The sequence below is a fragment of the Podarcis raffonei genome, chromosome 3, assembly GCF_027172205.1.
Source record: "Podarcis raffonei isolate rPodRaf1 chromosome 3, rPodRaf1.pri, whole genome shotgun sequence".
NCBI lineage: Eukaryota > Metazoa > Chordata > Lepidosauria > Squamata > Lacertidae > Podarcis > Podarcis raffonei.
In genome coordinates, this window is record NC_070604.1 from 113,400,110 (window position 1) to 113,420,489 (window position 20,380).

Genomic DNA, 20,380 nt, shown 5'->3' on the forward strand with positions numbered 1-20,380 from the left:
ACTGTGAGAAGCAAAGTTACAAGAAACCAGGCAGAGGGCCTTCTAGGTAGTGGCGCCCGCCCTGTGAAACGCCCTCCCTTCAGATGTCAAGGAAATAAACAACTATCTGACTTTTAGAAGATAATTGAAGGCAGCCCTGTTTAGGGAAGTTTTTAATGTTTGATGTTTTATTGTGTTTTTAATATTCTGTTGGAAGCGGCCCAGAGTGGCTGGGGAAACCCAGCCAGATGGGCGGGGTAGAAATAATAAATTACTGTATTATTATTATTATGCACAAAATTCATTGGTACTCCTCCAGCTGAGCTGGCAGCCACCATTTTTCTTTTCCAAGGAATTCCTGGAACAATACTATGTTGGGGTTCATTAGGAGTAGCATTCTTAGACATTAAAATGGCAATCCTCAGGTGAAGAGCGTGCTGATGAGTGTTCCACACCCCTCCAATGTCTACCACACCCTAGAAGATGAAAAGACAACATTCCATTCTCTTTCAAAATCAACCCCATTCTAAATCAGCCAAAACTTCTCTTTTGATAACCTTTGGCACAGCTTTGGTTAAAATTGGGAACCCTTTGAACTATGCGTTGTTGTCACATGTGATGAGACACCACTATTTTTATATAAAAAAGACCCACCACCTTAACAGCTAGATACCGTCTTTCTAAAAAATGCTAAATAAAAAAAAGAGGGATGGGTGAATCTGACAATTTGGGTTTGTCTTAGTTTCTAATTTTTCTCCAATTTTAACTTCTGTTCTCCATATCAGTTTTTTTTTTAAAAAATATAAAGCCTTCATGAAAAATCACCAGCATTTCACTACAAATTTATCATAATATACACATCTTTGCATGCAATTTTGTCTACTATACACATTCTCGCAGTTATTTACCCTAACATAATTGATTTCTATATGTTGTTCGAACATATGCACACCTTACCTTAGTATGTGCATTTTTGCACATCTTTTACTTAGCTGGAGAACAGCATTGCAAAATACGGAGAAGTGCAAATTTCAAAACCTGGCTGTGTTTCAGTTCACGTATTGTTTTGGAATGTGCCAATTAGGTAGGTTCACCTTCTAATGTGAACTGAACGGACTCTCCCCCATCCCTAATTAAAACACACAGCACCACACACCTATTACCTACAATCCATGACTTGAGCGGAAACTTGCATCCAAACTGGCTGACTTTTTGGGGAATTGGTTTCAGACCATTTTTATTCAGGGTTTTTTGTTTTTTTAAAGTGATTGATTTTGCTGTGGTCCAGTCCCTCTTTGCTTCACAGATGGCTCATTTCTTGTAACCAACAATTGCTCTGTATATTTTAATAGGGATGACTAACACGGCCGTATTTGTTTTGTCGGAGTTGCTGTTTCTACTTTTAATAGGTTTGGTTTTATGGTCCTAACACCAGGCCTGGTTGTCCAGAACATTTTCTTGATTAGTGGAGGACGGATTTAATAAGAACGAAACACCTGTTGTTAGATTTGTCTGCCAGGTTCCACAAGTTTGAAAGAATGGCAGACCACAACATCAACACCACTCCTGTGAGCCAGAAGAAAACTCAATTCAGTCAGTCACATAAGAGCCACAAAAAGAGCCCTGTTGAGTCAGGTCAATGACTCAGCTACTTTAGCATCCTCTTCTCAATTTTGCCCTCACCCCTGTGAGTAAGAATTACCCCCAGATAACTAGGCACAGACATTGCTGCAAAATTCAGTTCCCCACAACTTTTAGACCAGGGGTCCGCAAACTTTTTCAGCAGGGTGCCGGTCCACTGTCCCTCAGACCTTGTGAGGGGCCGGACTATATTTTGAACAAAAAAATTCAACGAATTCTTATGCCCCACAAATAACCCAGAGATACATTTTTAATAAAAGTACACATTCTACTCATGTAAAAACATGCTGATTCGTGCACCGTCCTCAGATTGAGAAGGCGATTGGGCCGGATATGGCCCCCGGGCCTTAGTTTGCCTACCCATGTTTTAGACAAAAGGGAACATCTGTGCTGTTAACCCCTGTCAGCCTGCCTGTGAAGACCTGGCTGAAAGTTCAGCTAGTTTCTGAAACTTCACTCTCCTCAGACAGATGGTGTAGCAAAGCAGAAGCTGAGACCAGGAATGTAAGCAGGCAAGGACTCCTATCACGAGGAAATGGCTCCAGCAATATCCCCATCAAACCCTATCCAAGTCAGCAGACAGGTTCTTGACCTGTGTATGCTTAACTGTTGTTGATGAAGAAACAGTTTGGGAGACGAGGAACACAGGAAGCTGCCTGATACTGAGTCAGACCATTGGGTCCATGTAGCTCAGGGGTCTTTCCTAGCCCTACCTCGAGATACTGGAAGTAAAAACTATAGGCTCATAGTCCAGCAGAACTTTGTACTTACACCATCCTTTGAAGGTGCTATATGAGTCAACTGCTCCTTACTGTATCTCACCAGGACAGCATCTGAGATTTCTGGGAGAGTCACTACCCGCACTTGGCTTAACTCAGGGCGATGTCCAGTGTTGCATGAGCAGAGTTCCCTTTGCTCTCTTCCCTTCTACAGCTCCCATGCTGTAGACTTGAGGGACACGCAGAGGACTGCAAGGGGAAGGGGAAGTTCCATAGTGCAAGTCCAGATGGGCACAATGGGATATCACCGTTCATGTACCTTGTCTTAGAGGAGGGCACCAGAAAGTGTTCTCATACTGTATGGTACACTGGTTTGACAGCCATGGACAGAAAGTCCCTACAGAGGGTGGCGAAGACAGCACACAATATCATGGGCTGTCCTCTGAGTCTGCTAGATGTCATCGCAGGAGACCGTTGCCTCAGAAGAACGAGGAATTCTCAGGGATGACTCACACCCTGGCCAGCACCTTTTTAACCTCCTGCCCTCAGACAGGAGATATAGAAGCATGATAAGCCTCACCAACAGGTTAAAGAACATTTTCTACCCATGGGCCGTGAGGCTGCTGAATGGAAGACAGCAACATTGCAGCTGACGTTCGGGGTTGATGGTCGTACGACAACACACAGTGTGTAACAAGGACTGAGAGATTGTGGGGGGCTCATTTAATCTCACTGTAAACAAGTGGTACAGTGGCAATAAAGTATTTCTATTTCAGTTCCTCTGGTGGGGAATCTGTCATGCTCCTTCTGGGGCAGTTCTGTAGCTCCTAGAAGTTGTCAGCATGTGACAGTGGCCACACCTCAGGAAATGGCTTTGGCTGGTCGGCTAAACCAGGTGAGAGTAGCTGATGGGTCTCAAACCCTTGGTGAGTTAGGGACATCCTCTGGATGCGAAGACAGGCTATGGCAGATTGAGCAGATGAGACCAAGAATGGGTACAACAGTCAAGAAGGCGGTTTCTGCACAGGGAAGTGAGGCACAGATGGGGTGTGTCAACCTAAGAAGGTAGCCCATCTAGGAGAAGGAAAACTCTGATCCTAAACCTCCGTTGCCTTGTGGGACATCTTCAGGAGAAGAAAAGGCTATACAAAACCGAAGTAGGGTCCCTAAGTCGGCTGGAAGGTGCCTTGCATGCTTCCTTCTGGCAACTCCTGAAGCCAAGCTGGTGCCAAACATATCGCTCTGCTTTTTTTTGGACCACATCAGCGAGGCTGAGAGGGGTTTCTCGTTGTCTTGGCAACTCAGGACCTCCATACACACTGCCTAGGCTTGTGTCCTGATGCACACCCAATTGTCTCTTGAGACAGGGATGCCAACAATCAGTATGTTGTCCCATTGGCTAGCTTAGCCAATGGTCGAGGATGATGGGAGTTGTAGTCCAATAACAACCCGGCCCCCAAAGTTGACTAACACTGTCTTACAGTACTGCCTTCTCAACTGCTTCATGGATAACATAATTCCCAGGGAAGGGGAAAGCAGAGACAAGTTGGCATGGAGGCCAAAGCTGAGTGGAGAATTCCTCTCTCCTCTCAAAACTGGGTCAGGATATGTGTCGCCCTCTATCAATCACACTTGTTATGCCTGTGAGAATTATTCTTCATTTCTGTTAGGAAATGTTGGTGGCATTTTAGCATGTAGCAAACTTTTCCAGAAATCCTATTGTGGTTTTTAAATGCTGGATTCCAGCATCTTCCCCACTTGCCCCCCTCACCCCCCATACGATTTTTGGTGAGGGGTAGGTCTATAAATAATTGCTATAAGAAACACGTACTGATAAAGCTTCTCAGCATGCAGGCAGTTTAAGATTTATCTGGAGCTGTTTATTACCCTGGAGACCTGTTCTTTTAAAATTCCACTTCGTTTATGACATGAGCCTTTGAGACCAGTAGATCATTTTGCAATGCTCAGGAGCATCAACTGCATTGCAAAATGGTGAGATTTATTTCTCCTCAGTGCAATGTTGGGGGGTCCGTTTTATATTCATCTTAAGAGCATTATCAGAGGGCACAGAAATGTAAAAAACTTGCCGGAATTTCCAAATGTAAAGTTTAGGTATGTGACCCCGTAGTGAACCCTGTTTTGCATTATTAACTTTTTATTATCCACCTACTACAGAGAGTAACTTCTAGTAGGTACAGATTTCCTCCTGTGTGAAAAGCTTCTTCCCCAGATCACTAACTCTCCAATATTTGAGAGACCAATTTTCTCAGAGGTCTTTGGCTCTGAGAAAAAGGTAGCTTATTGGTTATTGTTCGGATATAAATAGCTGAAACAACACTATTTATTAATAATTCCTAGCAACAAGCCCACCAGCTGGTAGAACTATTAATGGGACTGTGATAATAATAATAATAATAATAATAATAATAATAATAATAATAATAATTTATTTATACCCCGCCCATCTGGCTGGGTTTTCCCAGCCACTCGGGGGGGGGGGGTGGCTTCCAACAAAATATTAAAATACAGTAATGCATCAAACATTAAAAGCTTCCCTAAACAGGGCTGCCTTCAGATGTCTTCTAAAAGTCTGGTAGTTGTTGTTCTCTTTGACATCTGGTGGGAGAGAGTTCCACAGGGCAGGTGCCACTACCGAGAAGGCCCTCTGCCTGGTTCCCTGTAACTTGGCTTCTCGCAGTGAGGGAACTGCCAGAAGGCCTTTGGCGCTGGACCGCAGTGTCAGGGTAGAACGACTGGGGTGGAGAAGCTCTTTCAGATATACTGGACCGAGGCATTTTGGGCTTTAAAGGTCAGCACCAAGACTTTGAATTGTGCTTGGAAATGTACTGGGAGCCAATGTAGGTCTTTTAAGACTGGTGTTATGTGGTCTTGGCGGCCGCTCCCAGTCACCAGTCTAGCTGCCGCATTCTGGATTAGTTGTAGTTTCTGGGTCACCTTCAAAGTGAGCCCCACATAGAGCACATTGCAGTAGTCCAAGCGAGAGATAACCAGAGCATGCACCACTCTGGCGAGGCAGTCTGTGGGCAGATAGGGTCTCAGCCTGCGTACCAGATGGAGCTGGTAGACAGTCGCCCTGGACACAGAATTGACCTGAGCCTCCATGGACAGCTGCGAGTCCAAAATGACTCCCAGGCTGCGCACCTGGTCCTTCAGGGGCACAGTTACCCCATTCAGGACCAGGGGGTCGTCCACACCCGCTCGCCTCCTGTCCCCCAAAAACAGTACTTCTGTCTTGTCAGGATTCAATCTCAATCTGTTAGCTGCCATCCATCCTCCAACCGCCTCCAGACACTCACACAGGACCTTCACCACCTTCACTGGTTCTGATTTTAAAGAGAGGTAGAGCTGGTCTATAGCTAAATAATACAGGTGGTATAAGACACCTGTATTGGGGTGAAGAACTTCAGGCCCAAATGCATCTCATTTTGGGCAAAAAAAATGAGAGGCACAAATACAAGACGGGTGACACCTGGCTTGAGAGCACTACATGTGAAAAGGATCTAGGAGTCTTGGTTGACCACAAACTTGACATGAGCCAACAGTGTGACGCGGCAGCTAAAAAAGCCAATGCAATTCTGGGCTGCATCAATAGGAGTATAGCATCTAGATCAAGGGAAGTAATAGTGCCACTGTATTCTGCTCTGGTCAGACCTCACCTGGAATACTGTGTCCAGTTCTGGGCACCATAGTTCAAGAAGGACACTGACAAACTGGAACGTGTCCAGAGGAGGGCAACCAAAATGGTCGAAGGCCTGGAAACGATGCCTTATGAGGAACAGCTAAGAGAGCTGGGCATGTTTAGCCTGGAGAAGAGGAGGCTAAGGGGTGATATGATAGCCATGTTCAAATATATAAAAGGATGTCACATAGAGGAGGGAGAAAGGTTGTTTTCTGCTGCTCCAGAGAAGCGGACACGGAGCAATGGATCCAAACTACAAGAAAGAAGATTCCACCTAAACATTAGGAAGAACTTCCTGACAGTAAGATCTGTTCGACAGTGGAATTTGCTGCCAAGGAGTGTGGTGGAGTCTCCTTCTTTGGAGGTCTTTAAGCAGAGGCTTAAAGTGGAATTTGCTGCCAAGGAGTGTGGTGGAGTCTCCTTCTTTGGAGGTCTTTAAGCAGAGGCTTGACAACCATATGTCAGGAGTGCTCTGGTGGTGTTTCCTGCTTGGCAGGGGGTTGGGACTCGATGGCCCTTGTGGTCTCTTCCAACTCTATGATTCTATGATTCTATTCTATGATTCTATGATTCCAGACCTATCTAGCTGACCCTTGGGAATTCTCCTTGGGCCAGACGTAACACCAACACCCTAGCCTTGCTTGGCAACTGCAAAGCTTCTGGGCACTCCTCTCTTTGTCATGAGGTGGTAAGGGTGCTTACCTCCCTCCTCAAAAAATACACAGAGTTGAAAGAGGAAGAACAATACTCTTTCCCACTTCTTTCAGCTCTTTTCAATGCTCAGATCAGCACCTGAGCAGCTGAGGGAGGGAAAAGGGAGGAACAACAAATCCTCATTGGTCAGTGCTCATTGGGGACAATATTTAAAAGTGCAAATGTGTCAAGACATGTGCTTCATGTTTATTCAGGTTTCTGTAAGGCTACAGTTTTTAATCAGTTAGATCAGGGGTGAAGAGCCTCAGGTGGAACTGAAGTTCGCCTGCCAATTTCAGTGTCTCGTTTTTCGAATCTTAAGTTCAGTCTGCCACATCAGTTTGCATTTTTAAGTCGCTTTTTAGTGTGAATTTCCCCCCAAAATAAATTTATTTCTCTGCATTCCTCCCCCAATATACACATTCTTGCAAACCAATTTCCTCCAACACAATGCATTTTTGCATGTTCATTTCACCAACATATGCATTTTAATGTACACAGTATTTGGCTGGGGAACTGCATTGCAAAATTCAGAAAACTGCAAATTTCAAAGGATGGTTGGAGGGTTGCCTATGAGAAAATGTGGCCCAAAGCTTGAAGAAGGTTCCTTGCCCCTGAGATTAATTGATAAAACTTTCTTAATCGGCTGAAAAAGTGTCCCTATAAACTTTTAATACAAGCGCTTATAAATGCAGATGGCAAACAGCATCTTAAAAGAAACACAAAAAGGAATGCATTTTATAAGACTTTGTCTGCTGTAACAGCTCTGCAGATCGTGTAGGAAGAGAGAAGATGTACTTCTTACTTTAGAAATACTGTGTTAAGCCATGTGCAAATGTAATCGATAGACTAATTCACCAGAAAACTGCTAGGTATAGTAATTTAATTCACTGAAATTATAAATGCTTGTATGCATTACTATGTGTTTAAATTTGATTGGTTGGTAACTGAATTCTGGAGAGTTCTCTAGTAGTTTTCATGTGATTGGCTAACAATGGTCACATGGGAGATATCTATTGATGGAGATACTCCATTTTATATGATGTAAGATGCTTTAGAGTCCACTGTGAACACTGCTAAATTGAATAGAGCGTTGGAGTGCTTCTTCTCTGCTTGAAAGTCAGAGAGCAAAGCTGCAGGAGAAGGGGAAAGGGGAAATCCCTTATAGGAGCTGCAAGGCATGGCCTAACTGAGATACAGAAGGCTGAAAGTGCTGTGCTCCGAAAAGAGAAGAAAACACAGTTGTTTGGAAGTTAGAAGAAGAGACTATAATGCTTGAAGAAGCATGTGACTATAAATATTATGTTTTAATTCATCTCTAGCTATAAGTTTCTGCAAGCTTTTGAATGTTAAAGTCTGGACATTGGTTCAATCTCCATAGAGGGGTGTCAGTCATATATCTGTTTTGAGTTTCTTAGGTGCGATTTCGCTACCCTTACTTCAACAAAACATCAAGGTTTATTGATCAAAATGCCTTTAACAGGTTGCACTCCTAGGTTTCAGAAATAGCAAATGCAGCGGTTGGGGAACCTGCGGCCCTCTAGATGTTGCTGGACTAGCAATGGCCAATGAGCAGAGATCAGGGGAGCGGAACCCACCCACCAGCCTTTGGAGGGCCACAGGTTCTTCCCCTTCCTTGCATGAAACCAGCAATGATTAAACAAACTCCGCTGGCTTGAGAAGAATACCACAACAGAAAAACAAATCAAGCAACCAACACAATACAGGCTAAAAACCATCTTAGTTCAACACTGTCATGACAGGGTCAAGCATTTTAAACTGCTCTGGGCACAGCTTTCCAGGGAAGATTCTAGAAAAGAGAAGAAACAGAAACCATGTACTGAGAAAACTCTCTATTTTGGTGACTGAGTTCCTGGATTTGATTGGCAATTATGACCACAAGCTCTCACAAAGTTATTAACAGAAACCCAATCGGGGGTAGACAACGTGGTGCCCTTTCAATGCTGTTGGACTACAACTCCTGCCAGGGATGATGGCAGTTGTAGTTCAGCACCATCCGAAGGCTCCCATGTTGGATGTCTCTGCTCTACGGGACGGGACTGTCTATTCTGACAGTGGGGAAGCCTCTTCTTCTGAGGCCTGATCTGCCAAATTCCCCCTCGAATCTTACCTGCGCACGTGTGGTTGTCGGCTGCTAACTGAAAACCAGCGTTGCATTGGCAGTAGTAGCTACTGGGAGTATTCACGCACCGATGATGGCAAAACGAAAGGCGTGCGCATTCATCTATGTCTGGGTTGCCGTAAAAGCGCAGCATTTAAAAAATAAATAAAAACAAAAAAAATGGAGTTAAAAAAACTCGCATTGCCACCATTCCTTTAATCTGACAAGAATAAAGGCGCTAAGATATCGTTACCAGATATTTTTTTCAATGGATCCGGGGACCCCCCCTTTTTTTTTTGAAGATGAGTAGCAACAGGGAGTCAGTAGTGGGGATATTGAGGCAAAAGACCCTCAATATGCATATTGTATAAAGGTGCAAAGCCCTTCTTCCGCACCCTGTGAAACATAAATGTGCAGTTTTTTAAAAAACTGGGCAATGACGCGCCATCCACCCGTGACTCCTGAGCCTTCCCTGATCTCCTCCCCCCTCCCCCCTTTGTTTTGACAGATTAGGGGAGGCTCTGGAGTCAAGGGTGGGCAGCCGCCGTGCTGCCATGGCACCCGCCATTTGTCCTGCACCCGAGCAGCGAGCAGCTCCTGAAGCCAGCCAGAGTCAACTGCACTACCAGGCTGGCTCCGGGCTGCTGAAGCTGCCGCTGCCATGTTTCCGGGGGACAGATTTGCAAATCTGGGGACATTCAGGGGACGGAATTTGTCCGGGGACAGATTTGTAAATCTGGGGACTGTCCCCGGGAACCGGGGACGTCTGGTAACCCTATGCTAAGATGATGATTTGTCATCATTTATATAAAGGGTAAAGGGACCCCTGACCATTAGGTCCAGTCACAGACGACTCTGGGGTTGCAGTGCTCATCTCGCTTTATTGGCCGAGGGAGCCGGTGTACAGCTTCTGGGTCATGTGGACAGCATGACTAAGCCGCTTCTGGCAAACCAGAGCAGCGCACGGAAACGCCGTTTACCTTCCTGCCAGAGTGGTACCTATTCATCTACTTGCACTTTGATGTGCTTTCGAACTGCTAGGTTGGTAGGAGCAGGGACCAAGCAACGGGAGCTCACCCCATCACGGGGATTTGAACTGCCGACCTTCTGATCGGCAAGTCCTAGGCTCTGTGGTTTAACCCACAGCGCCACCCGCGTCCCTTGTCATCATTTATACAGCTCCTATAATTTTCTAGCCACTGCATGAAGATTTGAAACAGGGGCATCTCTGCTTACAGGCTTGCAGTTTAGTAGGTATAACACAAAAGGAAAATGGGATGGCAAGGGAAGAGGAAAACGCGAGCCCATGCACCAATTCCTAGAGCTACTTAACACTTCTTAAAATGGCCAGCTGGACTAGACAGCTCAGAGAGGAGCCAAATGACAGTCGAGTCAATGGAGTCTCTCTCTCATCCTTCAGCTGCAACCAGCTGGAATGACTGCCAATAGATGTTGAATCAGGGAGAGAGAAGGAGCCAGGAGGGATGGAGTTAACCCTAAAACCTAGCTCTGATCACATGGAGGTTAATGGGGAAACCCACAAATACAAGATTCATGTATTTAACAATGGGGAAACATTGCAGAACAACTTATAAAGAGGAATGGTGTGTGGGCAGTCCAGTATAAATCTACCACCATTGTACTATCTGCATCAGTGGCCTGTTGCAGAATACACCTGTAAAAAACCCCCCACTACTAGTTAGGGAGAAAGGCCCTTAAACTTTACTGTCAAGGAACATCTTGCTTCTCCACAGTACTTACCGACACATTGGTCCCCTCGCTTCTGATACCCGGCTGTGCATTGGCAGCTGAACGATCCTCTTAAGTTGACGCATATCTGATCTACCCTACAGTTGTGGGCGCCTGTTGCACATTCGTCAATATCTTTTGAAAGCAAAGAAACAAAAACGACAGCATGGACTTTAGGGACTTTGGAGGTGCAGTCCTAACTTTTCTGTTTGTCTCCAGAACCTTGGGAGAAAGTAGAAGGCAGCTGAATCCCATATTCAAGGACGGATTCTCGTGTTGATGGAACCGTACAATCAGCTTGGAGAAGTGAATATTAAGAGGGGACATGCTAAGGTAAAGGTAAAAGGACCCCTGACCATTAGGTCCAGTTGTGACCGACTTTGGGGTTGCGGCACTCATCTCGCTTTACTGGCCGAGAGAGCCGACGTACAGCTTCCGGGTCATGTAGCAGCATGACTAAGCCACTTCTGGCAAACCAGAGCAGCGCACAGAAAAGCCGTTTACCTTCCCGCCGGAGCAGTACCTGTTTATCTACTTGCACTTTGACGTGCTTTCGAACTGCTAGGTTGACAGGAGCTGGGACCGAGCAACGGGAGCTCACCCCGTCATGGGGATTTGAACCGCCGACCTTCTGATCGGCAAGTCCTAGGCTCTGTGGTTTAACCCACAGCGCCACCCGCGTCCCATGGGCCTTCAAATACCCAAAGGGCTTGTTCTCCACTGCTCCAGAAGGCAGGATTAGAGAGGGAAGCAGATTTCAGCTAAACATTAGGGGGAAAATTCCTAAGGGTAAGAGAAGCGAAACAGTCAAACAGACCGCCTTGGACACAAATTTGGTCTCTCCACTGCTGAAGGATACGCAGCCAGTGCCAAGGATGCCATGGTTACATCCTGCTGCACAGATCTTGCATGGAGAAGGAAGTCAGATTAGATGACTTCCTAGATCCCTTCTAGCACTATGATTCTCTGACTATTGCTTCCTTCTTCCTGGATCCAAGGCTGTACTGTTTGCTGCAAAGTTTTATTGAGATTCTCGCAATACAATAAAAGGAAAATAAACAGACTAATCTACAAGAAATAATAAAAAAGGAAACTAAAAAGAAAAGAGAACAACACCATCTTCTCTCACTGCTATATCTGTGTGAGTGTCGTGAGGTGGTTGGAGGATGGATGGCAGCTAACGGATTGAGGTTGAATCCTGACAAGACAGAAGTACTGTTCTTGGGGGACAGGGGGTGGCCTGGTGTGGAGGACTCCCTGATCCTGAATGGGGTAACTGTACCCCTGAAGGAGCAGGTGTGCAGCCTGGGAGTCATTTTGGACTCACAGCTGTCCATGGAGTCACAGGTTAATTCTTTGTCCAGGGCCGCTGTCTACCAGCTCCATCTGGTAGGCAGGCTGAGACCCTACATGCCCGCGGACTGCCTCGCCAGAGTGGTGCATGCTCTGGTTATCTCCCGCTTGGACTACTGCAATGCGCTCTACGTGGGGCTACCTTTGAAGGTGACCCGGAAACTGCAATTAATCCAGAATGCGGCAGCTCGACTGGTGACTGGGAGTGGCTGCCGAGACCATATAACCCCGCTCCTGAAAGATCTTCATTGGCTCCCAGTACGTTTCCATGCACAATTCAAAGTGTTGATGCTGACCTTTAAAGCCCTAAATGACCTCGGTCCAGAATACCTGAAGGAGCGTCTCCACCCCCATCATCCAGCCTGGACACTGAGGTCCAGCGCCGAGGGCCTTCTGGCAGTTCCCTTGCTGGAAGAAGTGAGGTTACAGGGAACCAGGCAGAGGGCCTTCTCGGTAGTGACGCCTGCCCTGTGGAACGCCCTCCCAGCAGATGTCAAGGGAATAAACAATTATTTTACTTTTAAAAGACAACTGAAGGCGGCCCTGTTTAGGGAAGTTTTTAATGTATGACGCTGTATTGTTTTTAATATTTGGTTGAAACCCGCCCAGAGTTGCTGGGGAAACCCAGCCAAATGGGCGGGGTATAATTAATAAATTATTCTTATTATTCTTATTTTAACTTTTATCCCATACAGAAAGCTGTGAACCCTCCCAGCTCTCACCTGGGACCATTCCTCTCTTTTCTCACCCTTTGAGGTCTCCCCTCCCCGCCTCTCACACAGGGTCCTTCAACCTATCCTTCATCTTCATCAGCTTGCAATTCCATCTGTGAAGTCTCAGGCTGCAATGTTTGGATAAGCACCCGCCTTTCTACAAACCACAAGGAGATCCCTGCGGGATCAGACCATAGCTGTCAAAGTTTCCCTTTTTTTAAGGGAAATTCACTTGTTCCGAATAGGATTCCTTGCAAGAAAAGGGAAAAGTTGACAGCTATGGATCAGACCGCAGGCCCATCTGGTGCGGCACTCTTCTTCCCACAGTGGCCTACCAGGACAGTTTTTAAAAAAACACTTCTTTGTGCATAGTTGGAACTTTGCAATACGTTCCCAGAAGAAGCAGTGATGGTCACCAACTTGGGCGACTTTCAGAGAGGATTGGACTAATTCATGGAGGGATAAGGCTCTCTGTAGGGACGCGAGTGGCGCTGTGGGTTAAACCACAGAGCCTACAACTTGCCGATCAGAAGGTTGGCAGTTCGAATCCCCGCGACGGGGTGAGCTCCCGGTGTTTGGTCCCTGCTCCTGCCAACCTAGCAGTTTGAAAGCACTTCAAAGTGCAAGTAGATAAATAGGTACCACTCCGGCGGGAAGGTAAACGGCGTTTCCGTGTGCTGCTCTGGTTCGACAGAAGCGGCTTAGTCATGCTGGCCACATGACCCGGAAGCTGTACACTGGCTCCCTCGGCCAATAAAGCAAGCTGAGCGCCGCAACCCCAGAGTCGGCCACGACTGGACCTAAAGGTCAGGGGTCCCTTTACCCTTTACCTTTAAGGCTCTCTGTGGCTACTAGTCACAATGGCTGCCTAATGGAGGCAGGATTGAATGCTGTTGGGATCAGGTCCAGCTTGTGAGCTTCCCAGAGTCATCTGGTTGGCCATGAGAACAAGATGCTGGAAATAATAATAATAATAATAATAATAATAATAATAATAATTATTATTTGTACCCCGCCCATCTGGCTGTTGACTTCCTCATGCAGGACTCTTCCGATATTCTTACATTCTTAATGGCTTGCAATTCTTCTCTCTCTCTCTCTCTCCCCCTCAACCCCAGTAGAAGATTCGGCAAGCTGCATCATTGTACTGGGTTTGTGTGTGGCTTCCCAGATTTATGCCTTTTATAATCCGATGCAGCACAGTTTGACAGCAGTTTCTTCTGGCATTCGGCACCAACTGGAAGTCTCTAAGCTGAATAAACAAATTCCTTGAAACTAGTTTACAAATCCCACTTGAACTCTAAATGTTTGTTCAGGAACTGGGGACCAGTGGCATATTCCGGGTGGGGACATGGAAAAGAAAAGATGGATTCTTTCTCATGCAAAATGAAAACAAACTTGACCCTCCCCCCCACCACACACAAAAAAGCCAGATCACAAATAGAATGGACTGTTTTGACTCTATTCTTCAGGCTTGCTCCCCCGACACACACACACACGCACACTCTTCGAATGCCCAAATATTTTCCTACATGCTTCCTTTCTATATGACAGCTCAAAAGAAACTTTCCTCCACCCTGACTCAGTCCTTAAATTGATGGCTGTTATCAGTTCCTAAAAGCTGGCTCACTGCTGGAAAAGTACACAGAAGAAGACGGGCAGGTGGAACGCAAACTTTGCATTAACTCACAAAATGCCTGTCATTGCGACCAGTGTGCTTGTGTGTGTGTGTGCGAGCATGTTTATTATATGGACAGCTAGCATCTTGCAAAGACCTGTGTGATGTGTGTGTCGAGAGAGAGTCGAGTTGCAAAGATCTGTCTGGCAAATGAATGCTTGTGTACAGTGGTACCTCGGGTTAAGTACTTACCGTATTTTTTGCTCTATAAGACTCACTTTTCCCCTCCTAAAAAGTAAGGGGAAATGTGTGTGCGTCTTATGGAGCGAATGCAGGCTGCGCAGCTATCCCAGAAGCCAGAACAGCAAGAGGGATTGATTGCTGCTTTCACTGCACAGCGATCCCTCTTGCTGTTCTGGCTTCTGAGATTCAGAATATTCCTTTTCTTGTTTTCCTCCTCCAAAAACTAGGTGCGTCTTGTGGTCTGGTGCGTCTTATAGAGCAAAAAATACGGTAACTCGTTCTGGAGGTCCGTTCTTAACCTGAAACTGTTCTTAACCTGAAGCACCACTTTAGCTAATGGGGCCTTCAGCTGCCGCCGTGCTACCAAAGCACAATTTCTGTTCTCATCCTGAAGCAAAGTTCTTAACCTGAGGTACTATTTCTGGGTTAGCGGAGTCTGTAACCTGAAGCGTATGTAACCCGAGGTACCACTGTACTGCATTGTGTACTGCCAGTGTTCATCTGCATGTGTTGTAGAAGAAGACTTTGACCCCACAAAGGTAATAATCACAACTGTCACTTTATCACCTTTTCCTCTGGCAATGCGGCCTCAGAAGGCTGCCCATGAGAATTATTATTATTATTATTATTATTATTATTATTATTATTAAAAGTGGCCCTTGGGGCCCCTGCTTTAAGATCCTATGGTAGCAAGGGAGACAATTGGTCCATGGGGGAAAACAGAGGCTGCTTCAATGAACTGGTCCCTTCTTTCCCAGTTCTTTTAGCCCTGCTTTCCGTGTCCTTCTGTAGGAACACAGGAAATTGCCTTTCGCTGAGTCACACCATTGTTCCATCTAGCTCAATAAAGCCAGCAGCTCGCCAAGGTTTCAGACAAGGGACTTTTCCCAGCCTCAGTTGGGAAGGATTGAACCCGGGACCTTCTGAATGCAAGACGGGTACTCTGCCAGTAAGCTACAGTCCTTCCCTGTAAAATCTGAGCAGCGCAGCCAGGGGCATCCAGAGACCGCGTGAATTTTCCTGCTTCCCTGCAACATGAGGGCTGCTCAGCCAATCACAGCCAGAGGCCTCGTTGCCCCTCCAAACCCATTGCCATAAAATCCCATTGCAATTTGAGTGGGGTTTTTTTGCAGCGGCCCCCAAGACTTTAAACACCCCCCTTTAGAAACAGTTCTTATAAATTCAGTGTGGTTATGAATACTACAGTGGTACCTCAGGTTAAGTACTTAATTCGTTCTGGAGGTCCGTACTTAACCTGCAACTGTTCTTAACCAGAAGCACCACTTTAGCTAATGGGGCCTCCTGCTGCTGCTGCGTCGCTGGAGCCCGATTTCTGTTCTTATCCTGAAGCAAAGTTCTTAACCTGAAGCACTATTTCTGGGTTAGCGGAGTGTGTAACCTGAAGCATATGTAACCTGAAGCGTATGTAACCCGAGGTACCACTGTACTATTAAGAAAGCCTTCTCCAAACTGCCTTGCAACCTGCTGAGGTTTATGAGATAATATAGAAATACTGTGAGAAGTGTTTTATTTTGCAAGTTGTGGGGGGGTGAAATGACTCCAGCGCCCCCCCCCGCACACTGTGGCAAAATACAGGTTGGCTTGCACCGCCTCACGCTTGTTCCCACCAGCTTCACTAATAGCTGCGCTCCAGCGATTTCCTCTCATTTGCCAAAAATGTACCCAGCGCCCTCTCACAAAGTGATTTATACTGTTTTCTCCCCTTCCGTTGCTGACTTTGGCAGGGCGCTCGTCATTCTGTGCTGAAATTCTGGGTGAGCTCTCGGAAGACCCTTCCTTTGAAGCAAGCTGCTTTTAAAAAGTCTTGTCAGTGCCCCCCAACTCTCCCCCGTCCTTCCCAGCTCGCTCTCTGCCACCTCCTCGGATCCCTTTGCTGGAACCGCCATCCTAAGAACACACCGACTTTAGAGAAAGCCCACGGATTCTGTTGGAACTTGCTTCCAAGAAGAAAGCACGCTTTAGGATCTCTTTCTTTCTCTCTCCCTCTCTTTACATGCTTGGCTCCATTCCCTCTTGGCTGTGACTCACTCTTCCCAAAACCCCTGACTCACGCTGCTTGCTCCCTTATGTAACATTTTAATCTCCGCCGTTTTGCTTCCTACAACCAGATAATCACAACAGCGCCCGGCATTTCCAGCGCGGTTCCCACCGGCCGTTTACACTTCAGTGCAATTATTCCCCCAGCTCAGCTCTTTTATGTAACCAAGCCACGGGGTTGCTTTGGTGCCCTTTTAAACCTGTGTCAATCTGGAGCCCATGGTTATGGAGCAACACACTCGAGCCAATCCAAGCACGCGGTGACTCTCATTATTCTTGGTCACTAGCTGCGGGGCTGGAAAACCCCCGAGTCCTCCTTGCCTGGGCACCTCGCTATCTAAGGCTGGCACCTAAAGAGAACATGCTGTAGAGGCAGGCACCCAACTCCCAGCTGGGAGAGAGCCCAGGGCAAATCAAGAACAACAACACGACAGATACTTGTAGGCCAAGGCCTATGGGACCGCCTCTCCCGCTATGCCCCACGGAGGACTTTAAGATCCATAAATAGCAACACCCTAGAGGTCCCGGGCCCTAAGGAATTCAAACTAGCCTCAACCAGAGCCAGGGTCTTTTCAGCACTGGCTCCGACCTGCTGGAACGCTCTGCCTCATGAGACCAGGGCCCTGCAAAGATCTGATTTCTTTCCTCAGGGCCTGTAAGACAGAGTTGTTCCTCCTGGCCTTTGGCTTGGAATCAATTTGATTCCCTCCCCCTCTTTTTTCCTTTCTCCTTCTGTGATGGAACTCCTATTTAGGGACTTCCCTGGCTTTTTTCTGGCCCATGTAGGACCAGTCTGGATAGTTAGCCTTGGTGAAGACTTGATGTTTTTATCCCCCCCAAAAGTTTTTGATTGAGTTTCCACTGAAATGAGGCTGCATTTTAATGTTGTATTTTAATCTTGTTTTTTAAGCTGTATTTCAATCAATTGTTTTTATATTTGGTGTTAGCCACCCTGAGCCCAGTCTTGGCTGGGGAGGCAGGGTTTAAATAAAATTATTATTATTATTATTATTATTATTATTATTATTATTATTAAGGATGGGGATGCTGTGGCCATCCAGGTGTGGCTAGGTCACAACTCCCATAATCCTTGACCACCAGCCATGCTATAGAACTTGAGAGTCCAACAACATCCAGAAGCTAAATAGGTCCAAATTCAATACAGGCAACTCTCCATTTACACACCTTCAAGGCACATGCTACCATGCCGAACCCAGAAGCAACCCCCCCAAACGTCAGAAAAACATCACCAAAAATGGGCGGAACAGGGCAGGGGCAGAGCAGGGGTGAAATGGGTTGTTTGCAGGCTTTTCCAATGGCGTTTCAAATCTACACGATTTCACTCCAATGCACGGTGTCTTGGAATGTAATCCCCAAGTAAATTGCGACTGGGAGAAAGCAAACTCTTCGGAGTGGCCCAAGTCTCTTAGCTTTAGGGCCATCACAGTAGAGACCCTGCTCCATTTGTATGCAGGTATATGTGCTGCTGGAGGAGACTCTTGAGAGTCCCATGGACTGCAAGAACATCAAACCTATCCATTCTGAAGGAAATCAGCCCTGAGTGCTCACTGGAAGGACAGATCCTGAAGCTGAGGCTCCAGTACTTTGGCCACCTCACGAGAAGAGAAGACTCCCTGGAAAAGACCCTGGTGTTGGGAAAGATGGAGGGCACAAGGAGAAGGGGACGACAGAGGACGAGATGGTTGGACAGTGTTCTCGAAGCTACCAGCATGAGTTTGACCAAACTGCGGGAGGCAGTGGAAGACAGGAGTGCCTGGCGTGCTCTGGTCCATGGGGTCACGAAGGGTCGGACACGACTAAACAACAATATGTGCTGCAGGGCTCCTTTGACAATTCTCTGTGTGTGTTTTTTAAAAAACTATTGTGTCCTAGCAGAGCGATCCTCTGCAGTCCATTTAGTGTACAGTCATACCTCGGGTTACAGACGCTTCAGGTTGCGTTTTTTTGGGTTACAGACCCGCCAAACCCCGGAAGTACCGGAAGTACCGGAACGGGGTCGCGCATGCACAGAAGACCAAATCTTGCTTTGCACATGCGCAGAAGTGCCGAATCGCAACCTGCGCATGCGCAGACGCGCCGCTGCGGGTTGCGAACGTGCATCCCGCACGGATCACGTTCGCAACCCGAGTGTCCACTGTATTCATTTTTCCTGATTTGAACTATCAAATGGTGATTTTCTTGAGTCAAAATGAGAGTCACTGGTGGAGAAAGAGGAGTGTGGGGGGAGCGCACCGCCCCCGGCAGTGCGATCCCAGTGGGGTGCCATCGCAGGTACCCCCCGCCCGCTCTGGGTGCCACGCCCCCGCAGGCGGCGTGCCACGCTCCCAGGACGTGACCACGCCTCTGCGGGTGGCACGCCATGCCCCCGGGGCATGTGCCAGCCCTACCCCCACCTGCTCTCCACCCCCCAGTGCCAGAGCATGAAGCTCCGCCACTTATGAGAGTACCCCTAAACATTTTATTTTAATAGAAAAAAGCACTGGTAGCATCTATAGGAACCTAACCTTTGGCACCTGCACTGGTTACTTGACCTGAAACAAGAGGCCGGCGGATTTTGGCAGTGTTCATTTCTACCTTTTAAGCTGCAGTCTTATTCCCAAGCTACCTGAGAGCAAGCCTTTAGGAAATCGACAGTTCCCATTGCTTCTGCACAGAATTGTATAGGATTGCTCCACCTTTGGAAAGGAAAAAAAACTGCATCTGACTTTCTGCAAGCTTCAACCTCCACCCCAGTAAATATCCTCCCATAAATGTGCAGGTTTTTTTCTTTGCAGGACAGGCCTTTGAAGAGTCCTGGCGAATTATGTCTACTGTTTGAGGGAAGCGTTTCTCAAGAGCTGAAGGAAATCCATTCAACGTGCTGCCTCTGCTTCTTGTGACGACTGCGCTTTAGGACGGCGGTGCCCTGACATGCCCTCTCTTAACATTCCTCCCTTACATTTCTTATGGCTAAAGCCAGGCTCAGCGGCTATAGGCTTCCCTGGACCTTCCCTCAATCCCTTCCTTGCATTTTGCAGCAACACCAGGAACCTTGCTAATCCTCCGCTTTCCTCTTCTGCATTAGCAAAGCTATCTGCAATCTCTGTCAAAGGCTTTTCTTTTCTTCATTTCCCTTGCTACTTCCTTCCATGTTTGGAATGTTGCACATCTGGGCTTAATGCCCAGATCACTTTTAACTCCTTGGTTTTGGAAGCTCTGGTTTTATTTATTTATTTATTTAATACAATACGAAAATGTCACCTACTATCTTCAAATCAGGAAGCAGCTCTAGGTTCGCATCCACATCGTACCTTTAAAACACATGGCTCCCCGCCCCCCCCCAAAGAATCCTAAGAACTATGGTTTACCCCACCACAGAACTACAATTACCTGAACGCTTAACAAACTACAGTTCCCATGAGTCTTTGGGGGGCAGCGTGTGCTTTTAAATGTGTGTTAAAAGTGCTTTAAATATATGGCATGGATGTAAGGTAAAGGACCCCTGGACAGTTAAGTCCAGTCAAAGGCGACAATGGGGTTGCGGCTCTCATCTCGCTTTCAGGCCGAGGGAGCCGGTGTTTGTCCACAGACAGTTTTCCGGGTCATGTGGCCAGCATGACTAAACCACTTCTGGCACAACGGAAAACTGTGACGGAAACCAGAGCACATGGAAACGCTGTTTACCTTCCCGACACAGCCATACCTATTTATCTACTTGCGCTGGTGTGCTTTTGAACTGCTAGATTGGTAGGAGCTGGGACAGAGCAACGGGAGCTCACTCCATTGTGGGGA

The 20,380-nt window shown here is 46.8% G+C and overlaps 1 protein-coding gene across 3 annotated transcripts in view; it reads right to left on the minus strand.

Moving 5' to 3' along the window:
* EFEMP1 (EGF containing fibulin extracellular matrix protein 1) overlaps positions 1-20,380 on the minus strand; it is a 71,461-nt gene that overhangs the window by 17,627 nt on the left and 33,454 nt on the right. The window contains exons 6-7 of one of the 3 annotated variants that reach the window (XM_053383683.1): positions 10,616-10,738; positions 8,864-8,983 (exon numbers count right to left, since the gene is read on the minus strand). The exons of 1 other annotated variant lie outside the window; for it this stretch is intronic. In XM_053383683.1, the coding sequence (XP_053239658.1) occupies positions 8,864-8,983; positions 10,616-10,738 (243 nt within the window). The remainder of the gene's footprint in view (positions 1-8,863; positions 8,984-10,615; positions 10,739-20,380) is intronic. One more of the 3 variants, XM_053383684.1, reaches the window with a different exon arrangement.